This window comes from Salvelinus alpinus, chromosome 14 (genome assembly GCF_045679555.1).
Source record: "Salvelinus alpinus chromosome 14, SLU_Salpinus.1, whole genome shotgun sequence".
Lineage (NCBI taxonomy): Eukaryota > Metazoa > Chordata > Actinopteri > Salmoniformes > Salmonidae > Salvelinus > Salvelinus alpinus.
The window spans coordinates 14,337,725-14,365,265 of NC_092099.1; the positions used below are offsets into that span (position 1 = coordinate 14,337,725).

The following is a 27,541-nucleotide window of genomic DNA, read 5'->3' on the forward strand; positions in this document are numbered from 1 at the left end:
CCCGGCACAGCCAGAAGAGGCTCTGAAGCCACCCCTCAGAGCCTGGTTCCTCTCTAGGTTTCTTCCCAGGTTCCTGCCTTTCTAGGGAGTTTCTCCTAGCCACTGTGCTTCTACATCTGCATTATTTGCTGTTTGGGGGTTTAGGCTGGGTTTCTGTATAGCACTTTGTGACATCTGCTAATGTGAAAAGTGCTTTATAAATATATTGATTGACTAATCACTTGGCAAATGGAGTTTGTGGAGTACATTGTTTGTGAAAGATCCTGGTTCTACTGTAGGCCTAATTATACCAAAAAGTATGTACAATGACCTGGTGGTTTGTGAAGGGTGTGTCAGCACTTAGTACACAATTGTGTTCGGCATTTCAAGACTGCAAATTAATGATAAACTACAGCTTCATCCAGAGGTCACATAAGAAATATTTCAGAGAGAATTTAGACTCCAGAGAATTGTACCTTATACATACAATTCATCCTTCATTTATTCCGTTAGATATCCATCAAGTAGATGGTTCAATGTCTTTTTTTTCCATCAAGGAAAAGGACAGAAATAAATTAGATGCAACAAAGGGCAACAGAAAAAAACATTGCCGGATGTTATCTGTCGTTTAGGGTTGCAGCACACCCTATCAGCATTACACTATCACTTTCTCAAGGACAACACAAGTTACATTTCCCAGTGTACGTAGCTTTCCTTTCAAAGAATTCCATTTTTAAACTAATAATGTATCTGTATGAATGAAATAAAATTAATCATCTGTTATGACATGGATTTTCCTATTTGACAAAAGATCAAACACTAAACATTCAGTCTCTCAAAGGTTAATAAAAGGAAATATATTTTTCTGTAAACAAATGAATGCAAATAAATATTTAAATCTGTGACAGATGATATGATTCATATCAATAATTGTAACCTTCTTGAGCAAAAGCATACATTGGACTACAAATTACTTGAACTAATTACTTTAAAGGTTCCATCTGTTTTGCAAAATAAAACCCAATTGATCTCTATGGCCATATACAATGAGTGTAAAAAACATTATGCCCTTCCACCCTCTTAACGGCACACATACACAATCCATGTCTCAATTGTCTAAAGGCTTAAAAATCATTCTTTAACCTGTCTCCTCCCCTTCATTTACACTGATTGAAGTGGATTTAACAAGTGACATCAATAAAGGATCATAGCTTTCACCTGGTCAGTCTATGACGTGGAAAGAGCAGGTGTTCCTAATGTTTTGTACACTCAGTGTATAATATCATATCAAAAAGACTCAAGAGACATTAAGTAAATACATAGTATATCAAGCAAATATAGCCTTTCCACCCCAGGGACTTTTATGTTTTTTTCCATAGTTACTCTTTCAAAAATGTCACATTTATGTACTTTGGTTAGTGACAAACTCCATTTCCTCATAAAGCGTCCCCTCTATAGAACATTTACATCTACTCAGGTTTAGCTGATCGGAGCCCCTGTTGTGACTAGTTTGTAGTAGGCAGCCCTCTTAGCCATGAGTTCCTCATGTGTCCCCTTTTCTATGACAGCACCTTGGGACATGACGGCTATGATATCTGCCGTCTGGATGGTAGACAGTCTGTGGGCAATGACAATGCAGGTGCGTCCACGTCTGGCCTCATCCAAAGCCGCCTGCACTGTCTGTAGTTGGAAAACACAATGTTAAAAATAAGTTCAGTTGAAAGTGTTTGTTTTCATCATAAGGACATTCTATATTCTCTCTAATGTAATACAGTACATGGCATGCTAAGAAAATATCTAAGCAAATGCATCATTGAGCTGTGGATAGAGTGATTCATCTGATAGAAAGGATAATCAAGAGGTGATATATATATATACTGAACAAAAATAAAAATGCAACATGTAAAGTGTTTCATGAGCTGAAATAAACGATCCCAGAAATCTTCCATATGCACAGAAAGTGTATTTCTCTCAAATTTTGTGCACAAATTAGTTTACATCCCTGTTAGTGAGCATTTCTCCTTTGTCAAGATAATCCATCCACCTTACATGTGTGGCATATCAAGAAGCTGATTAAACAGCATGATCATTACACAGGTGCAGCTTATGCTGGGGACAATGAAAGGCCACTAAAATGTGCAATTTTGTCACACAACACAATGCCACAGACATCTCAAGTTGAGGGAGCGTGCAATTGCCATACTGATTGCAGGAAGGTCCACCAGAGCTGGTGCCAGATAATTTAGTGTTAATTTCTCTACCATTGGCCTCCTCCAACGTCGTTTAGAGAATTTGGCAGTACGTCCAACCGGCCTCACAACCGCAGACCATGTGTAGCCACACCAGCCCATCACCTCCATATCCGGCTTCTTCACCTGCGGATTGTCTGAGACCAGCCACCCGGACAGCTAATGAAACTGTCGCTTTGCACAACCAAAGAATTTCTGCACAAACTGTCAGAAACAGTCTCAGGGAAGCTCGTCTGCTCGCTCGTCGTCCTCACCGGGGTCTTGACCTGACTGCATTTGGCATCGTAACCGACTTCAGTGTGCAAATGCTCTCCTTCGATGGCCAGTAGAACGCTGGAGAAGTGTGCTCTTCACAGATTAATCTCGGTTTCAACTGTACCGGGCAGATGGCAGGGTATGACGTTGTGGGCGAGCGGTTTGCTGATGTCAACGTTGTGAACATAGTGCCCCAAGGTGGCGGTGGGGTTATGGTATGGCCAGGCATAAGCTATGGACAACAAACACAATTGCATTTTATCGATAGAAATGTCAACACACAGCGATACCGTGACGAGATCCTGAGACCCATTGTCGTGCCATTCATCTGCCGCCATTACCTTATGTTTCAGCATGATAATGCACGGCCCCATGTTGCAAGGATCTGTACACAATTCCTACTCACCAGACATGTCACCCATTGAGCATGTTTGGGATAGTCTGTATCGATTTGTATGACAGCGTGCTCCAGTTCCTACCAATATCCAACAACTTTGCACAGCCATTGAAGAGGAGTGGGAAAACACTCCTAGCTGACAACTTTACGTTTATATTTTAAATTTTTCCATCACAACTTTTTTCCCTCATTCAACTTTTTCACTCCGGACGCTTTATCTGGACATGGTTCGTCAGCACCTTCAACAGCCGAAGCTAAGTAGTAACTTTAACATGATGTCTTCTAACTGCATTCGCTGTACTCATAATATACAGGAGAATGATCGCCTAACGGCGAGGATAGCTGTGCTGCAAGCCCAGCTTCAGACGCAATCGTTAGGCAAGGGTAATTTCAGTGTAGGAAAGGGTGAAACAGAGTCTGTGCCACCAGTAAGTACAGATAGTAACGTTAGTATAAATCCCCCCGCACTGTCCCCGCAGCCGGACAATTTTCTCATGGCTTCTGGAGGGAAATGCTGTTGGAATGCTCAACCGGTGTCGCTCATTCAGCCGACAGAAACTTTCAACCGGTTTTCCCCATTGAGTAGCGAGTCGGAGTCTGAGGCCGAGTCTTCTCTTGTCTCTACTCCTCCCGTTACGGGGTCTGAGACGCCGAAGGCTCCCACCATTAGCTCTGACAAATTGAAAACCCTAGTCATTGGCGACTCCATTACCCGCAGTATTAGACTTAAAACGAATCACCCAGCGATCATACACTGTTTACCAGGGGGCAGGGCTACCGACGTTAAGGCTAATCTGAAGATGGTGCTGGCTAAAGCTAAAACTGGCGAGTGTAGAGAGTATAGAGATATTGTTATCCACGTCGGCACCAACGATGTTAGGATGAAACAGTCAGAGGTCACCAAGCGCAACATAGCTTCAGCCTGTAAATCAGCTAGAAAGATGTGTCGGCATCGAGTAATTGTCTCTGGCCCTCTCCCAGTTAGGGGGAGTGACGAGCTCTACAGCAGAGTCTCACAACTCAATCGCTGGTTGAAAACTGTTTTCTGCCCCTCCCAAAAGATAGAATTTGTAGATAATTGGCCCTCTTTCTGGGACTCACCCACAAACAGGACCAAGCCTGACCTGCTGAGGAGTGACGGACTCCATCCTAGCTGGAGGGGTGCTCTCATCTTATCTACAAACATAGATAGGGCTCTAACTCCACTAGCTCCACAATGAAATAGGGTGCAGGCCAGGCAGCAGGCTGTTAGCCAACCTGCCAGCATAGTGGAGTCTGCCAATAGCACAGTCAGTGTAGTCAGCTCAGCCATCCCCATTGAGACTGTGTCTGTGCCTCGACCTAGGTTGGGCAAAACTAAACATGGCGGTGTTCGCCTTAGCAATCTCATTAGGATAAAGACCTCCTCCATTCCTGCCATTATTGAAAGAGATCGTGATACCTCACATCTCAAAATAGGGTTACTTAATGTTAGATCCCTCACTTCAAAGGCAGTTATAGTCAATTAACTAATCACTGATCATAATCTTGATGTGATTGGCCTGACTGAAACATGGCTTAAGCCTGATGAATTTACTGTGTTAAATGAGGCCTCACCTCCTGGTTACACTAGTGACCATATCCCCCGTGCATCCCGCAAAGGCGGAGGTGTTGCTAACATTTACGATAGCAAATTTCAATTTACAAAAAAAAAATGACGTTTTCGTCTTTTGAGCTTCTAGTCATGAAATCTATGCAGCCTACTCAATCACTTTTTATAGCCACTGTTTATAGGCCTCCTGGGCCATATACAGCGTTCCTCTCTGAGTTCCCTGAATTCCTATCAGACCTTGTAGTCATAGCAGATCATATTCTAATTTTTGGTGATTTTAATATTCATATGGAGAAGTCCACAGACCCACTCCAAAAGTCTTTCGGAGCCATCATCGACTCAGTGGGTTTTGTCCAACATGTCTCTGGACCTACTCACTGCCACAGTCATACTCTGGACTTAGTTTTGTCCCATGGAATAAATGTTGTAGATCTTAATGTTTTTCCTCATAATCCTGGACTGTCGGACCACCATTTTATTACGTTTGCAATCGCAACAAATAATCTGCTCAGACCCCAACCAAGGAGCATCAAAAGTCGTGCTATAAATTCTCAGACAACACAAAAATTCCTTGATGCCCTTCCAGACTCCTTCTGCCTACCCAAGGACGTCAGAGGACAAAAATCAGTTAACCACCTAACTGAGGAACTCAATTTAACCTTGCGCAATACCCTAGATGCAGTTGCACCCCTAAAAACGAAAAACATTTGTCATAAGAAACTAGCTCCCTGGTATACAGAAAATACCCGAGCTTTGAAGCAAGCTTCCAGAAAATTGTAACGGAAATGGCGCCACACCAAACTGGAAGTCTTCCGACTAGCTTGGAAAGACAGTACCGTGCAGTACCGAAGAGCCCTCACTGCTGCTCGATCATCCTACTTTTCCAACTTAATTGAGGAAAATAAGAACAATCCAAAATTTATTTTTGATACTGTTGCAAAGCTAACTAAAAAGCAGCATTCCCCAAGAGAGGATGGCTTTTACTTCAGCAGTAATAAATTCATGAACTTCTTTGAGGAAAAGATCATGATCATTAGAAAGCAAATTATGGACTCCTCTTTAAATCTGCGTATTCCTCCAAAGCTCAATTGTCCTGAGTCTGCACAACTCTGCCAGGACCTAGGATCAAGGGAGACACTCAAGTGTTTTAGTACTATATCTCTTGACACAATGATGAAAATAATCATGGCCTCTAAACCTTCTAGCTGCATACTGGATCCTATTCCTACTAAACTACTGAAAGAGTTGCTTCCTGTGCTTGGCCCTCATATGTTGAACATAATAAACGGCTCTCTATCCACCGGATGTGTACCAAACTCACTAAAAGTGGCAGTAATAAAGCCTCTCTTGAAAAAGCCAAACCTTGACCCGGAAAATATAAAAAACTATCGGCCTATATCGAATCTTCCATTCCTCTCAAAAATTTTAGAAAAAGCTGTTGCGCAGCAACTCACTGCCTTCCTGAAGACAAACAATGTATACGAAATGCTTCAGTCTGGTTTTAGACCCCATCATAGCACTGAGACTGCACTTGTGAAGGTGGTAAATGACCTTTTAATGGCGTCAGACCGAGGCTCTGCATCTGTCCTCGTGCTACTAGACCTTAGTGCTGCCTTTGACACCATCGATCACCACATTCTTTTGGAGAGACTGGAAACCCAAATTGGTCTACACGGACAAGTTCTGGCCTGGTTTAGATCTTACCTGTCGGAAAGATATCAGTTTGTCTCTGTGAATGGTCTGTCCTCTGACAAATCAACTGTACATTTCTGTGTTCCTCAAGGTTCCGTTTTAGGACCACTATTGTTTTCACTATATATTTTACCTCTTGGGGATGTTATTCGAAAACATAATGTTAACTTTCACTGCTATGCGGATGACACACAGCTGTACACTTCAATGAAACATGGTGAAGCCTCAAAATTGCCCTCGCTAGAAGCCTGTGTTTCAGACATAAGGAAGTGGATGGCTGCAAACTTTCTACTTTTAAACTCGGACAAAACAGAGATGCTTGTTCTAGGTCCCAAGAAACAAAGAGATCTTCTGTTAAATCTGACAATTAATCTTAATGGTTGTAAAGTCGTCTCAAATAAAACTGTGAAGGACCTCGGCGTTACTCTTGACCCTGATCTCTCTTTTGACGAACATATCAAGACTGTTTCAAGGACAGCTTTTTTCCATCTACGTAACATTGCAAAAATCAGAAATTTTCTGTCCAAAAATGAGGCAGAAAAATTAATCCATGCATTTGTTACTTCTAGGTTAGACTACTGCAATGCTCTACTTTCCGGCTACCCGGATAAAGCACTAAATAAACTTCAGTTAGTGCTAAATACGGCTGCTAGAATCCTGACTAGAACCAAGAAATTTGATCATATTACTCCAGTGCTAGCCTCCCTACACTGGCCTCCTGTTAAGGCAAGGGCTGATTTCAAGGTTTTACTGTTAACCTATAAAGCGTTACATGGGCTTGCTCCTACCTATCTTTCCGAGTTGGTCCTGCCGTACATACCTACACGTACGCTACGGTCACAAGACGCAGGCCTCCTAATTGTCCCTAGAATTTCCAAGCAAACAGCGGGAGGCAGGGCTTTCTCCTATAGATCTCCATTTTTATGGAATAGTCTGCCTACCCATGTGAGAGACGCAGACTCGGTCTCAACCTTTAAGTCTTTACTGAAGACTTTACTTCAGTCTTTACTGAAGACTTATCTCTTCAGTAGGTCATATGATTGAGTGTAGTCTGGCCCAGGAGTGTGAAGGTGAACGGAAAGGCTCTGGAGCAACGAACCGCCCTTGCTGTCTCTGCCTGGCCGGTTCCCCTCTCTCCACTGGGATTCTCTGCCCCTAACCCTATTACAGGGGCTGAGTCACTGGCTTACTGGTGCTCTTTCATGCCGTCCCTAGGAGGGGTGCGTCACTTGAGTGGGTTGAGTTACTGACGTGATCTTCCTGTCTGGGTTGGCGCCCCCCCTTGGTTTGTGCTGTGGTGGGGATCTTTGTGGGCTATACTCGGCCTTGTCTCAGGATTGTAAGTTGGTGGTTGAAGATATCCCTCTAGTGGTGTGGGGGCTGTGCTTTGGCAGAGTGGGTGGGGTTAATCCTTCCTGTTTGGCCCTGTCCGGGGGTATCATCGGATGGGGCCACAGTGTCTCCTGACCCCTCCTGTCTCAGCCTCCAGTATTTATGCTGCAGTAGTTTATGTGTCGGGGGGGCTAGGGTCAGTTGGTTATACCTGGAGTACTTCTCCTATCTTATCCAGTGTCCTGTGTGAATTTAAGTATGCTCTCTCTAATTCTCTCGTTCTCTCTTTCTTTCTCTCTCTCGGAGAACCTGAGCCCTAGGACCATACGTCACGGCAAACCGGGCATGATGACTCCTTGCTGTCCCCAGTCCACCTGGCCTTGCTGCTGTTCCAGTTTCAACTGTTCTGCCTGCTGTTATGGAACCCCTACCTGTTCAACTCTTAATGCTCGGCTATGAAAAGCCAACTGACTTTTATTCCTGATTATTATTTGACCATGCTTGTCATTTATGAACATTTTGAAAATCTTGGCTCTCTCTAATTCTCTCCTTCTCTCTTTCTTTCTCTCTCTCGGAGGACCGGAGCCCTAGGACCATACGTCAGGACTACCGGGCATGATGACTCCTTGCTGTCCCCAGTCCGCCTGGCCCTGCTGCTATTCCAGTTTCAACTGTTCTGCCTGCGGTTATGGAACCCCTACCTGTCCCAGACCTGCTGTTTTCAATTCTTAATGATCGGCTATGAAAAGCCAACTGACATTTATTCCTGATTATTATTTGACCATGCTTGTCATTTATGAACATTTTGAAAATCTTGGCTCTCTCTAATTCTCTCCTTCTCTCTCTCTTTCTCTCTCTCGGAGGACCTGAGCCCTGGGACCGTGCGTCGGGGCTGCCGGGCGTGATGGCTCCTTGCTGTCCCCAGTCCACCTGGCCTTGCTGCTATTCCAGTTTCAGCTGTTCTGCCTGCGGTTATGGAACCGCCACCTGTCCCGGACCTGCTATTTTCAACTCTTGATGATCGGCTATGAAAAGCCAACTGAAAATTATTCATGATTATTATTTGACCATGCTTGTCACTTATGAACATTTTGAACATCTTGGCATAGTTCTGTTATAATCTCCACCCAGCACAGCCAGAAGAGGACTGGCCACCCCTCATAGCCTGGTTCCTCTCTAGGTTTCTTCCTAGGTTTTGGCCTTTCTAGGGAGTTTTTCCTAGCCACCGTGCTTCTACACCTGCATTGCTTGCTGTTTGGGGTTTTAGGCTGGGTGTCTGTACAGCACTTCGAGATATTAGCTGATGTACGAAGGGCTATATAAAAAATGATTTGATGAGGAAAATGGCGGTCACACCAGATACTTTTCTCATACCTTGTTTTGAGGTATATATGACCAACAGATGCATATCTGTATTCCTAGTCATGTGAAATCCATACATTAGGGCCTAATGAATTTATTTAAATTGACTGATTTCTGTATATGAACTGTAACTCAATAAAACCTTTGCAATAGTTGCACGTTGCATTTATATTTTTGTTCAGTGTACATTGGTCTGGTCTATGGGTACCTTTTCACTCTCTGTGTCCAATGCAGAGGTGGCCTCATCCAGAAGCAGGATCTTAGGGTTTCTGACTATTGCCCGAGCGATGGCGATGCGTTGTTTTTGCCCTCTGGAGAGCTGGGAGCCCTGGGCGCCAACCGGAGTCTCATATTTCTGCCAGAGTCAAAGATAACACAGGAGTGTCGAGTACACTACTTACAATATGAAGAGAACAGTATCAGAAGAAAATATCATGTTCCGCCACAATAACATGTTTCATTTTTTTACATTCTTCACAGTATAAATGGAAGTTGGATAGTGTGACATAGACGTATTACAAAGATTACAATTACAAAGTACAATTTCACTTCATTTACTCACATCTGGCAGAGTCATCACAAAGTCATGGAGATAAGCTTTCTTTGCAGCATCAACAATCTCCTCCATGCTCATGTTCCTGGTGTTATCACCATACTGTATGTTTTCAGCAATACTGCAGTCAAACAGCACTGGCTCTTGGGAGACGATGCCAATCTGAGCCCTCAGGAAGGGCACGTTGACAGTGTGTGATGGACGGCCATCGATCAACTGAAATGGGAACAAGGAAGTGTTTATTGTAAATACAAATAATAGTAATAGACTTTGGCAGGCACTGTGGGCACACTTGATGAATTGTACCTGTGATTCCATCTACACTGAGTGTACAAAACATTAAGAACACCTGCTCTTTCCATGACATAGGCTGACCAGGTGAATCCAGGTGAAAGCTATGATCCCTTAGTGATGTCACTTGTTAAATCCATTTCTATCAGTGTAGATGAATGGGAGGAGACAGGTTAAAGAATGATTTTTAAGCCTTGAGGCAATTGAGACATGGATTGTGTATGTGTGCCATTCAGAGGGTGAATGTGCAAGACAAAAAATGTAAGTGCCTTTGAACGGGGTATGGTAGTAGGTGCCAGGCGCACAGGTTCGTGTCAAGAACTGCAACGCTGCTGGGTTTTCCACGCTCAACAGTTTCCCGTGTGTATCAAGGTGTTCCTAATGTTTGGTATACTCAGTGTACATGGCAGATAAGGTAAAGCACAGGAGGTTGGTGGAACCTTAATTGGGGAGGACGGGCTTGTGGTAACGGCTGGAGCGGAATTAGTGGAATGGTATCAAACACATGGTTTCCAGATTTATTTATTTTTACGCCACTTCATTTGCTCCGTTCAAGCTGTTGTTATCAGCCATCCTTCCCTCAGCAGCCTCCACTGAGGTAAGGTCATGTAAATGAAGTTGGGTCTGGTCTGAGGACTCACCACTCTGCCCTCATCTGGATCATAGAACCTCTCCAACAGCTGCACACTAGTGCTCTTCCCACAGCCACTACAGCCCACAAAGGCCAGGGTCTGGCCCGGTTTCACAGACACCAGTAGTCCATTTAGCACCTGGATGTCAGGCCGGGTCGGGTATGTGAACTTGCAGTTGATGAATTCTAACTCCCCTTTGAAATCATCCTGGAAAGAGGGCATGGCATTATTACACACCAACATGTTTGATGTCAATGTGAATAATGATCCTTTTCCACTTGTACTGAAAATGTCTGATTGAATAAACAATCATGTTTTTCTCACCCATTTCTCCCCGTCTATCTGACTCATGCTGATTTTGGGGACTCGGTCCAACAGTTTAAAGAACTGGGCAGCTGCAATCTTGGCTTTGGCATAATCTGGGGTGAATGAGGAAGCTTTTCCCAGTGCCGTCCCACTGATCACAATGGCAGAGATCACTCTGGGGATATGCACAACACATTGGCATTTGTTTGATAATACAGTAAGCTTTTAGGACAGAAATACAGCTTAAATGGGTATGTTTTTGAAAATGTACAGTAAACATGATGATGACCTATATGCAGTATTGTTATTCACAGGTTTTCTGTATGTCACTGTAAATACTAAATGCACAACATTCAGCAAAAGAAACAAATGTACCTGAAGACCACCAGGTAATGTAATCTTTCAGAGCTGACCAGATAGCCTCCGTATCTAAAGGAGGCGGCGTACGCCATAAAGATAACACACTGAGCAAAGGCAAAACAGATGCCGTAGATGTTTGCCTTCTTCTTGGCAGACTTATACGGAGCCTCCAGCTGCTGTTCATATGTATCCACAAATGTGCTCTCCTTGCACAGCCCTGCGATGGTCCTGATGTTGGCTAGAGCCTCGCTGGACACCTGTGCGAGAGAAGGCAGATTGTCAAGTCTCTAAATTGAAATTTAAGTGAATAACACTCTCTGGACCAGTGCCTCGTACGAGGTCCTTTCATTTGACAGAAATGTTCTAACAACCCTTTTAGGGACCATTATTGAATTATCTTCAAATCAAACCAAATGCGCCAAATACAACAGGTGTAGTAGACCTTACAGTGAAATGCTTACTTACAAGCCCTTAACCAACAATGCAGTTTTAAGAAAAATAAGTGTTAAGTAAAAAATAGACAGGTAAAACATTTAAATAAAAGTAACAAATAATTAAAGAGCAGCATTAAAAGAACAATAACGAGGCTATATACAAGGGGTACCGGTACAGAGTCAATGTCCGGGGGCACCGGTTAGTCGACGTAATTCAGGTAATATGTACATGTAGGTAGAGTTAAAGTGACTATTCATAGATAATAAACAGCGAGTAGCAGCAGCGTAAAAGCGGGGGTGGGCAATGCGAATAGTCTGGGTAGCTATTTGATTAGCTGTTCAGGAGTTTTATGGTTTGGGGGTAGAAGCTGTTAAGAATCCTTTTGGACCTAGACTTAGCGCTCCGGTACCGCTTGCTGTGCGGTAGCAGAGAGAACAGTCTATGGCTAGGGCGGCTGAATTCTGACAATTTTTAGGGCCTTCCTGTGACACCACCTGGTATAGAGGTCCTGGATGGCAGGAAGCTTGGCCCCAGTGATGTACTGGGCCGTACTCGCACTACCCTTGCGGTCGGAGGCCGAGCAGATGCCATACCAGGCAGTGATGCAACCAGTCAGGATGCTCTCGATGGTGCAGCTGTAGAACCTTTTGAGGATCTGAGGACCCATGCCAAATACTTTCAGTTTCCTGAGGGGGAATAGGCTTTGTCGTGCCCTCTTCACGACTGTCTTGGTGTGTTTGGACCATGATCATTTGTTGGTGATGTGGACACCAAGGAACTTGAAGCGCTCAACCTGCTCCACTACTGCCCCATCAATGAGAATGGGTGCATGCTCGGTCCTCTTTTTCCTGTAGTCCACAATCATCTCCTTTCTCTTGATCACGTTGAAGGAGAGGTTGTTGTCCTGGCACCACACGGCCAGCTCTCTGACCTCCTCCCTATAGGCTGTCTCATCATTGTCGTGATCAAGCCTACCACTGTTGTGTCATCTGCAAACTTAATGATGGTATTGGAGTCGTCCCTAGCCATGCAGTCATGATTGAACAGGGAGTAGAGGAGGGGACTGAGAACGCACCCCTGAAGGGCCCCCGTTTTGAGGATCAGCGCGGCGGATGTGTTGTTACCTACCCTTACCACCTGGGAGCGGCCCATCAGAAATCCAGGATTCAGTTGCAGAGGGAGGTGTTTAGTCCCAGGGTCCTTAGCTTAGTGATGAGCTCTGAGGGCACTATGATGTTGAACGATGAGCTATAGTCAATGAATAGCATTCTCACGTAGGTGTTCCTTTTGTCCAGGTGAAAAAGGGCAGTGTGGACTGCAATAGAGATTGCATCATCTGTAGATCTGTTTGGGCAGTATGCAAATTGGAGTGGGTCTAGGGTTTCTGGGATAATGGTGTTGAAAAGCACTTCATGGATACAGACGTGAGTGCTACGGGTCGCTAGTCATTTAGGCAGGTTACCTTGGTGTTCTTGGGCACAGGGACTATGGTGGTCTGCTTGAAACATGTTGGTATTACAGACTCAGTCAGGGACAGATTGAAAATGTCATTGAAGACACTTGCCAGTACACATCCTGGTAATCCATCTGGCCCTGCGGCCTTGTGAATATTGACCTGTTTAAAGGTCTTACTCACATCGGCTACGGAGAGCGTGATCACACAGTTGTCCGGAACAGCTGATGCTCTCATGCATGTTTCAGTGTTGTAATGTAATGTAATGTAAATGTTTCAGTGTTACTTGCCTTGAAGCGAGCATATAATTAATTTAGCTTGTCTGGTAGGCTTGTGTCACTGGGCAGCTCGCGGTTGTGCTTCTCTTTGTAGTCTGTAATAGTTTGCAAGCCCTGCCACATCCGACGAGCGTCGAGCCGGTGTAGTATAATTCAATCTTAGTCCTGTATTGACGCTTTGCCTATTTGATGGTTCGTCACAGGGCATAGCGGGATTTCTTATAAGCTTCCCGAGTGGCGCAGCGGTCTAAGGCACTTTATCTCAGTGCTTGAGGCGTCACTACAGACACCCTGGTTCGAATCCAGTCTGTATCACAACCGGACATGATTGGGAGTCCCATATGCCAGCGCACAATTGGCCCAGTGTTGTCCGGGTTTGGCCGGTGTAGACCGTCATTGTAAATAAGAATTTATTCTTAACTCACTTGCCTGGTTAAATATTTTTTATTTTTTATTCAGTCCCACTTTTTGAAAGCGGCAGCTCTACGCTTTAGCTCAGTGCGTATGTTGCCTGTAATCCATGGCTTCTGGTTGGGGTATGTACATACTGTCACGCCCTGATCTGTTTCACCTGTCCTTGTGATTGTCTCCACCCCCTCCAGGTGTCGCTTATTTTCCCCAATGTATTTATCCCTGTGATTCCTGTCTCTCTGTTCCAGTTCGTCTTGTATTTTTGTCAAGTCAACCAGCGTGTTTTTCCCATTCTCCTTTTGCTATTCTCTTTTTGATAGTCTTCCCGGTTTTGACCCCTGCCTGACTCTGGACTACTTTCCTGTTTGCCTGATCATCCTGCCTGCCCTCTGACCTTGATTCTGCCAGCCCTTCGGTACCCTTGAACTCTGAACTGGTTTTGACCCTTTTTCCTGTCCTCGACATTCTCTTCCATTACCCTATTGGATTATTAAATATTGTAAGACTCCAACCGTCTGTGTCTGGGTCTCGCCTTGTGTCATGATACATACAGTCACTGTGGGGACGGTGTCGTTGATGCACTTATTGATGAAGCCAGTGACTGATGGTGTGTACTCCTCAATGCCATCGGAAAAATCCCGGAACATATTCCAGTCCTGTAGCTTAGCATCTGCTTCATCTGACCACTTTTTTATTGACCGAGTCACTGGTGCTTCCTGCTTTAGTTTTTGCATGTAAACAGGAATTAGGAGGATAGAATTATGGTCAGATTTGCCAAATGGAGGGCGAGGGAGAGCTTTGTTCGCGTCTCTGTGTGTGGAGTAAAGGTGGTCTAGAGTTTTTTTTTCCTCCTCTGGTTGCACATTTAAAATACTGGTGGAAATGAGGTAAAATGGATTTTAGTTTCCCTGCATTAAAGTCCCCGGCCACTAGGAGCGTCGCCTCTTGATGAGCGTTTTCCTGTTTGCTTATGGCCGTATACAGCTCATTGAGTGCAGTTTTAGTGCCAGCATCGGTTTGTGGTGTTACCGATAATAGGGTGTTTAACTCACCTGTCCTGCTGCTTCCATTGCCTTCTTATCCTCGTTTGCGAAACCTGTCAGCATTTTGGCTTGGAAGACCCCAGACAAGCCAATAAGTGGTATAAAGCAAACCACTACCAAGCTTAACTTCCAGCTAAAGGAGAACGCAATGATGAAAGACGCTCCGATGTTGGTCAAGGAGTTCACAATCATCCCAATCTGCGATCCAGTTGCCTGCAGTGAAAATACTATTAATTCTCCAAGCTCATTTCATAAACAGAAATATATACAGTGAGGCACAAGGAAATGTTTCAAAACTACCCCTTTGGATCATCTCATAATTTGTTAGAAATGGTTCTAATGGGTTCCACGGTATGTGTCCCTGACACTCACCCCCTGGACCATGGAGGCGTCAGTGGCCAGCCTGGTGGTGAGAGCTCCAGGGCTGTTCCTGGGGTCATCAAACCAGCCTACCTCCTGTTTCAACATGGCCTGGAAGCCCACCTTCCTTAGCCTGCGGGTCAGGAGCTCCCCAGACTTCCCAAATGCATAGCCCTTAAACAGAACAACAGTGTTTACACACATTACTAGGGCCTATTGTCTGAATCACATGAGGCTGCTGAGGGGAGAATGGCTCATAAGAATGGCCGGAACAGCGCAAATGGAATGGCATCAAACATCTGGAAACCATGTATTTGACACCATTCCACTCATACCGCTCCAGTCATTACCACAAGCCCGTTCTCCCCAATTAAGGTACCACCAACCTCCTGTGGTCTGAATGTTAGCATCTTACTATGGAATGTAACAGCTTGATGTGCAGTACAATATAGCTACCTGTAAGAACTGAGAGAAGAAACTTGTCACCGCCACAGCACAGAACAGGATACATATTCCATTGATCTGCGCTCTCTGTTCATCCAAGTCACGTATAGAGAACGTCTGCAAATCAAAACAACAATATGGATGGAATGAAATACATTTAATGGAACAGCAACACCTATAAGTATCACTACCAGCCCAACTAATATGTACATAATCCATAGCCTCTCACCCCAAGGATCTGGCTGAATAAGATAGCATAGATTGGATTGACGGAGCCATTGATGGCAGCTCCTATAGATCCCAATAGCATGTAGGGCCACTCTGACTTGTTGTACTTCAGGATTCGAGCCACTGGTGCTGGCTCCACACGTTCCTCTGCTTCCTCCTTGGAATGCTGTGGGAATATACTGTATGAGGGACACTCATTTCTCTCAGAAATTAGGAGGGAAAATTGAATAAAGTACACTAATACAAAACTGATAATACAAGGCTGCTTATAGAATGACCTCAATACCTTTGACCTTTGAGGTTCCATCTCGTTTTCCATTATGGCAAGGAATTTGTCTGATTTAATTCTGATACTGCCAGTTATGGCATCAGGGATGAGTTCGTTTGACAGCTGGGTGTGAGATCGCAGGCGAAGAGATTGCCTTTAGGAGAAAGAGTGAATTACAAAGGCTTTACAAATTAGCTTCACTGAATCATTGTTAATCATAAGCAGTGTCACAAGCCTGTTCTGACATGACAATTAGGTTCACCTCAACCCAGATTCATAGCTTCCTCGACTGAAACGCTGAAGGATTTCTTCCTCAATGGTTTCATTGTCTGGACCTAAAATTGAAAATGAACATGTTATTTTCATCCATACAGATAGACTCTATCAAAAGTGAACAATGAATCATTATGAATTGCTCTTTATGTCAGACCTACCTTTGTTTGTTTTGTCACTGGGCATGTCATTTCCTTGGTTCTGAAGGGTAACGAGAGTAAAGTAGACCCCCTTCTTTTCTAGAAGATCATTGTGTGTACCGCTTTCCACTGCCCTTCCGTGCTCAAACCCAATAATGACATCAGCATTGCGGATAGTGGAGAGGCGGTGGGCGATGCTAATGGTTGTCCTGCCCATCCGAGCCTTCAATCACAGACATGATCCGTTTTGTAGTTGAGGTAAACATTACAACATGGGTAGACCATGATTTAAAACTGGAACAAATATTCAAAGCACTGACTTTGTGGTGATATAATGATTGATCGATTTTGTCTTGGAGTCACACACCTTGTCAAGAGCCTCTTGTACAATGGCCTCACTCTCGTTGTCCAGAGCCGAGGTAGCCATGTCCAGCAACAGGATCCTGGGGTTGCGGATCAGAGCTCGTGCAATAGCGATCCTCTGCTTCTGTCCTCCACTCATCTGACCACCACCCTCACCCACCAGCGTATCAAACCTCTGTATAACCACAGACAAACGTTTTCTCATTTTGACATTTCAATGTGTTTCTTGTATGAGATAGTATCAGAGTAATACATTGTATTTATTTGCTAAAGGTGTGCCTGTGGTACCTGTGGGAGGTCCATGATAAAGTTATAGGCGTTAGCCTCCTTGGTGGCCTGGATGATGTCGTCCATGGTGACCCCAGGTCGCCCGTAGCGGATGTTGTCAGCGATAGTCGTGGCGAACAGCACCGGCTCTTGCTCTACTATACCAATCAGAGAGCGAAGCCACTGGATGTTCAGGCTGCGGATGTCATGGCCATCCAAAGTCAACTATAAATGAGAAGCATTATGTGCATCAAACACAATAACATCTTGTACTGGGCTTTAGTCATACGTTTTGTGTCCCAACCATATTGCCGTAATAATGTGATAGTAAACATAGGTGTATCTTCTGAGCCTTATTACCATTCCTTCCTTGGGGTTGTAGAATCTCTGAAAGAGTTGAACTGTGGTGCTCTTCCCTGATCCGCTTGGCCCAACAAAAGCTGTGGTTTCTCCTGCTCTGATCAGCATGCTCAAAGAATCTAAAATCTAAGTAAACAGATGGTGGTTGTACATTGAGATATCTTTTGGGGATGATTTGAAGTTAAAGAAAGTGAGCGAAGAGGGTTTACCTTCACATCTGGCCTAGAGGGGTAGTTAAATGTGACATTGTGGAATTCAATGTCACCCGTGACTTTGTCTAGTTTGTGGCCCTTCTCTGAGAAACAATCGATTTCTGGCTCCTGAAAGTGAACAGATTTATAAAATACTTTATAACTGAAACGTAATTGTTCTTAGTTCATATATTTTCTAAAATTCTGGCCTTACCCGGTCAATGGTATCGAAGATGGTCTTGGCTGCAGCTCGACCTGAGGCGAAGGCTTCCAGGCATGGTGAGGCCTGACCCAGGTTCATAGCTGCCATGAGAACTCCAAAGAATACCTGGAGACAAAAATACAAAGACATCCGTACATTTTCACCACTCCTATTATTACGTATTGGAAACATATTTATTATTTGATCATGTGAGTTGCCATACCTGGATAAGAGTACCAGGGGATAGCTCTTTGGTTTCGATGACCAGTTTTGAGCCATACCAGAATGCCAAAGCATAGCAGAGGAAGATGATACACCACAGGTATCCTTGAAACACTCCAATGATCGTCCCCTTTTTCACACCCCAGTTCTGAGCCTCAATAAGGTTTTTGTCATACCTGTTCAAATGTGAAATGCATATTTATAACACATTTTCAAGTGCCAAGACATTGAAGTCAGCAGGGAAGGGAAGGTTAATTTGAGCAGTGTCTCACAGCAAGAAAATAATCCTGCAGCAACAGGAAATGTGAATTATTGTGTGCATTATAATTAATGGACATTTTTGTTGGGGTTGTTTTAAAGTGGAATTGACTTTTTGAAACCTTCAATACACTACAAGTTTGCATTTCCTGCTGTGCAGCATATTCTCGGCAACAGGGTGATCAAATTAAGATCCTACAGTATTTCAAGTTACCTTTCAACCTCCTTGTCCTCCCCTCCAAAGGCTGCCACTGTTCTGATGGATGACAGTACCTCATCAGCTACTGACCCTGCCTTGGCATAAGCCTGGAGCTCCCGACCTGTCAGTCTGGCAACAGCCTGAGGAGTGAACGAGTGGAGATGACAGACTGGTTTGTCTGGTTTATCTAGTCTAGTACATTTCACACATCTACTAAGGTGGTGTGAGACCTCACTAACAGACTAAGAGGCTGTTACAATAGAATGAGTGACCATCATCAAATAAAGTGATTTAATACATTGACTTCAACCCATCTCACCATGGCCATTAGTCCAGCAGCAAGTCCTATTAGTGGGCTTACTGCGATGACCACCATGGTCAACTTCCATCCTCCGATGAACCCCACCATGAAGCCGAAGATGAAAGTGGAGATCCTCTCAATGAAGATAGACACCTGGTCAGCTATCGCATTGTTGATCTTGTTGATGTCGCTGAGGTGAGAGAACAAGTTCAATCACACAATTGTTGTGGTCCGATTAGAATGTGTCAAACCCAAAATATAAGGGTTATTTATAGAAACATCTTCCAAACATGCCCTCAATCATTCACACATCCCTGTAGAAAATAATTCATGGGTTTCGGTCTTACTCTGATATCCTGGTGTTTAATTCTCCAACTGAATTGCAGTCAAACCAGCCAATCTCCATTCGCATCACCTTCCTAAAGTAAGTCTTCCTGATTCTCTGGATCTGTCTGGCAGCAGCAGACACCCAGAGGGCAATCTACACAGAGCAGGATTGAATGCTTGTTTAGAAGAACCGGTTATAGATTAAGAAGGTTAAGAAGGATGCAAGACTCAATGGAAAGAAAGCCCTTTGAGCAGGAAGTTTAACCCACTTACTTGGAAATAACTAACAATCAAGACTCCTATTCCAATACCAACATAGTAATATGCAAACATGGTCATCTGTGCTTCGATATCCACCCTGTAAAAAAAATGGATGCTTAGCTATACTGTATATATTTTTGTAAACATTTTGGGATCCATAACCCATTCCATTCTAATCAGGACCTTCAGCATCAGCATGGACAGTAATGTGAGTAGATCGACATAGAAAACCATGGCGCAGGAGTAAAATATAGTCCACAATAGAAAAGTGTCAACTCACCCACAGAAGACCGTTGTGTTCTCTGCTATTTCAAATATGGAGCCATTGATCCAGGTGATGGTGTGGTTAATGCAGGTTTTGTTGGGGTCTGCCAGTTCTTGGACCTCTAGCTCGTATGCCACAAAGGTGTTCGTCATCATGCCATACACCAAGAGCATGAGAGGGGAGGCTGCCCCGTGGACTAGTGCACATAAGCCCCCCACTACCATCATCAGTGTGTCCTTCCACGTTGCAAATCGAAACTGGATCAAATAGATAGGTTACATCATTTTCTTCCAATAAAAGGAAATATAATATTGTGCAATCATAGCAAAAACAGTCATTATTAATCACAATTCATAATAATTCATAATATCTTAAGGATAAAAAATAAATACCAGTTGAAAGAATCCAACATCCAAGAGCTTTTCTTTTTTCTTTCCATCTCTGCAATAGAAACAATAAAATGGGAAGAGCTGTTGTATGGTGATGATCAAAGTTGATCTGATACTTTCATGATGATAGAAGTGTATAGCGGTATGATAGATATTATGCTAAGAAGAGCCAAGTTACAATTGGAAGAGTTTTGTGAAAAGTACCCGTATAGGAAAAAAGTGTTGAAGAAAATAAATAAGATATAGTCAGATTTCATTTGTGAGGTTCATTCAACTGTGAATGAGGGCAATAATGCAATGAATGGAATGTAGTTTACTTGAGTATGAATCAAATGTTGTTATTTGAAAAGTAAAGAAGAAGAAAAAAGAAGCTACTGTTATTTCAATTCCAATCAAAAACAGACACTTACCCTTTTTCATTCTCTGTTCAAAAAGAAAGGTCAAAGTTCAATTGAAACTTGAAGAAGAGATCTACAATATGATTTCAATTCTTACTGGGGCATAATCATGTTAACGTTATGGTATTTGTGGTATAACAGGAAGAAATGGGACACTTACCTTCTTCTTCTCTGTCTGGTTTTGTATGGCAATATTCTTTGTCAGTGTCCTCCTGTAGAGAAGTGACCTTTTTCAAGTAAATAGGATCCTTCATTTTTGTAGCTTTAACTCTGACAGGCACGTCCTCGCTGAGTCTAATGGGAGAGAAGGGTCATTTTAGCTCAGTCTTCTTCACAAACATCCGCAAAAATACATTCACAGTCTGGAGTGAACTGTCTGTACTGCCATCCAAATGTAACTTCTATGGTAACACATTTTGTGGGATAAAATCTCTAACAAAACAATCTTAACATCTCTGGAATTCAATGTTGTGTTATCTATTTGCCATGACTATAGACGGAATCAGGACTTTTGGACTATGAAGGACTTGATGACAAGTAGTTGTATCCTTGACAACACCATTAGAGCCATATAATAAGTCCTCTATTACATAATATGGACAAAACATTTGATAATTGAAAGTCATAATATTGAATAGAAAAACCATAGAATAAATAGGATCTCTGTAAGATTCTTTTTTTTTTAAAGGAGCTACCCTGACAAATTCTGAAATGTTTTTTTTTTAAAGATATAAATATGTAAATTACAGTACATGGATGGAAAAACACAGAAAAGATCAGTTTAGAGAGTTACTAACAAGTTCAACACATGTATGACTCATTTCTTATCAGAATAAAGAGCATTATTACCATAATACACAAGATATGTAGATATGGAAATATCCAATATGTCTACCATGAAGATCCACTTCAGCTACGCAGAAGAATAATTTCTCATATATGCTTTCCTCCCTATCTTACTATAGAATGAAGAGCAAACTGTAGCGTACCTGTTTTGTCTTCCTGTCAAGGACTCCTCTGATATCCTAGCCATTTGGTCACTACCAACAATAAAGAATCTCTCCTACCAGCGGAAATTCCTATCTTATTCTCAGTCTACGCCTTTCCCACTATCTCCCCTTCCATTAGACTGATAAGAGTTCTATCAGCATTATGTCTCTAACTAAGGAGCTTTTGTGAGGCAAAGGTACATTCGTCCAATCAATGAGTTAATATAAGTTAATGCGTTTATCCATGCATTGATTAATATGAGCGTTACTCCACACCTGTCTGACAATTTGTTCTCTTAGAAAGATTTAGGTGTGCAGTATGTGCTGTATTTCTATAAATACATTTAAATAAACTTGAATACTGAAGTACATGGCTTGCATCAAATTCACCAAATATCTGAATTACATGTTTAAATATGCCTCTTGAATAATATGGAAGGAATGTTCAATGAGATGGAAAATATGAATGCAGTAAACGTAAATTATATCAAGATTATTTCTATGTAAGTCAACAGATTGTTGAAAGAACTTCTCCTGTTCCAGTGATAGGTGTGGATCACCTGGATGTCAACAGCAGAACGTCGTAAAATGATTGTACTGACTGACCTAAGGTCGTTAGTCTGTACAGCTAATTCCCCCAGAGCCACCATGATAACATTCATTAATAACAGAATCACACCATAGAATATCCACACCATGGATAGTAAAATGAGTGTAATGACCTATGGGCCGTAAGTCTCTAGAGCTGATTCACACAGAGAATATATAGTGCAACATCCATCAATCAGAGATACATAGATACAATCAGAGATACATAACTCCCCAACCTTGGACTAAATTAGGCTAATGAGTATCAGGTCATAGTGTGAACGCATGGAGTTCACTTCTTAGTTAAAGGGCTCGTGAGCACCAACATGTGAAGTTCATATGAGCATGTCAAATTGGGTGTCAAATGAAAGCCAAGAGTCTATATTTTTGAGAAATTAAGCCATTTTTCAACCATTTTCCATCCTAATAATTAGGAATAAGCAAAGGCTTTGATTTCTGGTCAAACAGATGGAAAAGGGGTTTTAGAAAACATTTACCAGAAAAGTCAAAAAGGTATTAGAAATACATCAAAACACAATAATGTTGAAGTAAAAGACTCCTGCCAACTAATATCAACACTTATAGTTCTGGAGGAATGTTCCTGCTTTCTGTTAGTTTAAGAAACATTGCCTTGTGAGTTGAAATTCTGTTACCAAAAACCCACATATCTTTTAGATATTTTCTAATTTCTCTCCCTCATGAGGATGGAGGATAATGAAAGTTCACAGAAGTAACAAGTAAACGGAGACCTATCAATTAGTTACAGTGTTTTACTGATATCAATTTTGAATTACTAAGTTATAAAAACTCAAAATTCCAGTAACGGAATTAGCAAAAAATTGGTAACGGAATTTCTTCAATTGAATCGGCTACAATGGGAAATCATAGTAGTCACAAACTACAGTTGGGTTCACAAGTTTGGACAGTACAGTAGAGTACAGTACTGTAAAGAAAAATATAATTCAGTACAGTACACAGTAGACCACAATAGAGTTGAGAACACTATAATGTACTGTATTGTGCTGAACTATACTGTTCTGAACTACAGTATCAGTCAAAAGTTTGGACACACCTACTCATTCAAGGGTTTTTCTTTATTTTGCTGGTCTCTACATTGTAGAATAATAAGGAAGACATCAAAACTATGAAATAACACATATGGAACCATTTAGTAACCCAAAAAATGTTAAACAAATCAAAATATATTTTATTATTTGAGATTCTTCAAAGTAGCCACCCTTTGCCTCGATGACAGCTTTGCACACTCTTTGAGATTTTTTCAAAGTCACTGTGTCATGTCATAGCTGACACCCCATTCTTTCTGCAGACATCTTTGAATCTTAATTTGGAGCATATTTTTAAGTGTTTTTGGAAAACATGGACATAAAAAAAACTGAGGAAGATTTTACCGGAATTCTGTTATCAAATTTTTATCTGTAAATGTGTTTTTGTCACATGTTCAGTGAAAATTTGTTAAAAGTAGTCCTTGTGCATAGAGTTATATGGTTTGTTAAACTTTGAAATCAATGTTTTTTGTTTGGCATTCATTTTAAGTGTCAGCGCAATTCCGTTACCGTGGAATTGCCCATGTGTCAATGTTTGAATGCCACAGGATATGCCATAGAGGTTGGCGATAAGACCAGGACTAGGCTCAGGGGTGACTTTTAGATTCTAATATTAAAAATGAGAAGATCGCTTTGAATCGAAACATTGTCAATAAAGGTGGTAATTTGGAGCATATTCAGTTAATGGGCCTTTTTGTTATTTTCAAGTATACTTCATTAACCCAACAACTACGTTTTTAAGGATGTGCCTATGACCACAAACCATTCAACAGGCAAGAGTACACTCATAATTTCTTTGTTATAAATTATCTTAATATCTGACCAAACTCAGGCCTTTACAAAAGTCTGAATGGTTTCAGGTCAATGCCCGCGATGGCAGCTGTCAGGATAGACAGGAATTTGTATTGCTTTAGAGCCGGTTATTAATTACCATCCGTAACTGATGATAAGTCATATCAAGTGGGAGCTTGAGAGGGTTTGTTTGAGATGGCCTGTAATAAAAACAGGACTGGTCATTGTGAGTCATTCCACTGGGTGTCTCACAATGTAGCTAGAGTGACGACCCTGAATGAATAAGGGTAGTGATGCAAGATAGATCTATGATAATCATAGGCTATCATTATAGACAGATACCATCATGAAAACATCCTATACCAGCATACCCACCACACCTGAATGGTAGGCCAGTAGACTTGGTGCAGTAGGTGATCATTTCAACACTGTCATGTTTACACTTCATTAGTGTTTACATATATATTTCACTCATCCACATAAATAGGATGCAAATCGAAAATTTGAAATTAACGACTGGTTTTCAGCTGTGGTTGAAGTGTAGTTACAGCTTTTATAACGTCCAGCAGATGGAGTACGTCGACCGTCCATAAAAATGTGTTAAATAAAGTTTATTCACACACCGGAAGGTAAAGAACACAGAGAATATAAAAACTATTTTAGGACAAGGAAGACAGTCACTGATGTTAGACTATTACCAGCCGCTCAACAAGCGTACTTAGGGGAGCGCAATTCTGTCGCCTGGGGTAAGTTTCCAGTGTTTCTTTGCCATGTCTGAGAAAGGATATTAATCAAGCGGTTCAGTTTTTGATGAACATTAAATGTTAAAAGCGCTTGGTTAAAAGGACAAAGGTTAGTCGAGCTGATAAAGTTGCAGTTTGCTGAACAAGTGATTCGAGTCATTCATGTTTATCACCTTTCAAAGAATGGGCTAACCGCCTTGACGTGGTTATTGAAAGATGTGATGAAATATAACGAGGTTATTTTTTTATATATTTTTTTTAGGTCTTGGTGTCTGAATCTGATTAATGTTCATATTTTATGCGTAGGTGTTGGAGGTCATTGCTGTCATGTGAGGCGCAAAGTTGTGTATATATATATATATATATATATATAAATATATATATACTTTTGTATGCAACAGGCAACAGGGGCTAGTAATGTAGATGTGGTATGAAGATTTCAGGCATTTATCCGAATAATATTTGCTCAATAAAAACTAGGCATAATCTATCACCCATAGTGGTCAAAGATCATTCATGGTTAAAATGGTAAACAGGAGATCTTATCATTCTTTTAGATGTTATGTAGACAGTTTGTGGTTTTGTTGATCCAGGTAATAGGGCAGGCTAATCAGTTTGGAGGTATAATACTTTGTAATAATGCATCATATTTTGTAGCCAAGTTGATTTACCCATCAAGTTTCCTCTAATTCCATGCCTTACTTCATGTTCAAATGGCCATGTCATCAGACTGTCTGCCATGTCATCAAATATTCTGTAATTACTGTAGGCAAGTTGTCCTTTGTCCTGGGCACATTCTTGTTTTTCCCTAAGCACTACACAGCTGATTCAAATGATCAAACCATCATCAAGCTTTAATGATTTGAATCAGGTGTGTAGTGCAAAGTCAAAAACACAATTGTCACCCATTTGGGTCCCAGGGAACAGGATTAAGAAACACTGCTCTAGCTGTAGGATAGTCACTTAGCAGAACTTAGTTGCACACCAGAGAAATGTAAATAGACCTTGAATACTTAAACAAATGTCGTAGTGCAAACAGCACAGCAGATATGATATGAATTTGCTTCTAAAATCCAATTAAAATGGATGGAAATATACTGTTTTTCACAATAGCTCTTGGCCTCTGTAAACTACTCAAGAATTTGTCAATGGTTTGCAAAATAGTATCCTACAAGATTCTGCTGTTTTTGCCATTGGACTGATTGCATAGATTTTTCTACTAGTTTGTGCTCCTCTGTAAAATAGAAGATAATATGATATGCCCCCAATGAACCTTCAATTACATATCTTTGCAAATAGAAAATGTTTATTTTTAATATGATAACATATGATGTTTATCTGAATGAACCTCTTTCCTCTCAGAAATGTTCCTGTACATTATTGGACTGGTGGCTTTTTGGTTTGTGTTCCGCTGGTACAGGGAACTCGCGAGAGTACCCAATAAAGGAGAGAAGTATGTCTACATCACTGGCTGTGACTCTGGGTTCGGGAACCTTCTGGCCAGACATCTGGACAAGCTGGGCTTCTGTGTGATCGCAGCCTGCTACACTGAGAAGGGGGAGGACGAACTGAAGAAGGTGTCTTCTGAACGATTGAACACAGTCCACCTGGATGTCATCAGCACTGACAGTGTCAACAAAGCAACAGCATTCATCAAAACCTTGGTTGGGGAGAAGGGTGTGTGTCTTTGAAGTCCAATTTAGCCAAATGTTGCAACTTTTTGTAATACTTGGACATTTTGGTATTTAAAATATCCAAGTATCTAGACTGACTGTTGGTCTACTCAATAATTATATTACTATGAGTCAGATTCAACTGTTGCTATGGAATTTCCAACCACAAACATCTTAAAGGTCCAATGCAGCAGTTATTATCTCGATATCAAATACTTTCTGGGTAAGAATTAAGTACCTTACTCTGATTGTTTTTAAATTCAAATAGTCAAAAAGGAACAACTTGCTTCTTAGCAAAGAACAATTTCTCAAGCAAGATTTTTGCTAGGACTGTCTGGGAGTGGTCTGAGTGGGGAGAACTGAAAACTAGCTGTTATTGGTAGACTGGTTTGGATGTCACCAGACAGTTTTGGATGTCACCAGACAGGCCGAAAACGCCATCCCACTAAAACAATATGAGAATTCATGCGATCTTTTCAAACAGCTCTAAAAGGGCATTATCATAATGTTCACAATTTCACAGTATTAATCCAACCTCATAGTGTGGAAATATATACAGTTAAAGTTGGAAGTTTACATACACCTTAACCAAATACATTTAAACTCCGTTTTTCACAATTCCTGACATTTAGTCCTAGTAAAAATTCCCTGTCTTAGGTCAGTTAGGATCACCACTTTTTATTTTATGAATGTAAAATGTCAGAATAATAGTAGAGATTGACTTATTTCAGCTTTTATTTCTTTCATCACATTCCCAGTGGGTCAGAAGTTTACATACACTCAATTAGTATTCGGTAGCATTGCCTTTAAATTGTTTAACTTGGGTCAAATTTTGGGGTAGCCTTCCACAAGCTTCCCAAAATAAGTTGGGTGAATTTTGGCCCATTCTTCCTGACAGAGCTGGTGTAACTGAGTCAGGTTTGTAGGCCTCCTTGCTCGCACACGCTTTTTCAGTTCTGCCCACAAATTTTCTATAGGATTGAGGTTGGGGCTTTGTGATGGCCACTCCAATCCCTTGTCTTTGTTGTCCTTAAGCCATTTTTTCCACATCTTTGGAAGTATGCTTGGGGTCATTGTGCATTTAGAAGACCCATTTGCGACCAAGCCTTAACTTCCTGACTGATGTCTTGAGATGTTGCTTCAATATATCCACATAATTTTAATTCCTTATGATGCCATCTATTTTGTGAAGTGCACCAGTCCCTCCTGCAGCAAAGAACCCCCACAACATGATGCTGCCACCCCTGTGCTTCACGGTTTGGATGGTGTTCTTCGGCTTGCAAGCATCCCCCTTTTTCCTCCAATCATAACGATGGTCATTATGGCCAAATAGTTATATTTTTGTTTCATCAGACCA

General features: G+C 41.9%; 1 protein-coding gene across 1 annotated transcript; it reads right to left on the reverse strand.

The window, feature by feature from the left end:
* Positions 1-433: 433 nt before the first annotated feature.
* On the reverse strand, positions 434-27,258 carry abcb11a (ATP-binding cassette, sub-family B (MDR/TAP), member 11a). The gene is made up of 29 exons (XM_071342110.1): positions 27,214-27,258; positions 25,949-26,118; positions 20,496-20,629; positions 20,348-20,360; positions 19,941-19,989; positions 19,564-19,805; positions 19,296-19,380; positions 19,043-19,176; positions 18,714-18,885; positions 18,410-18,534; positions 17,939-18,113; positions 17,728-17,841; positions 17,532-17,642; positions 17,323-17,448; positions 16,984-17,187; positions 16,700-16,870; positions 16,354-16,555; positions 16,182-16,248; positions 15,938-16,073; positions 15,653-15,817; positions 15,436-15,540; positions 14,992-15,153; positions 14,629-14,832; positions 11,015-11,256; positions 10,658-10,814; positions 10,343-10,540; positions 9,420-9,626; positions 9,066-9,212; positions 434-1,659 (listed from the first exon to the last, which is right to left on the reverse strand). The coding sequence occupies exons 1-29, from the start codon at positions 27,256-27,258 to the stop codon at positions 1,459-1,461; spliced, it is 4,263 nt and encodes a 1,420-aa protein (XP_071198211.1). The 3' UTR covers positions 434-1,458.
* Between the last annotated feature and the right edge of the window lie 283 nt (positions 27,259-27,541).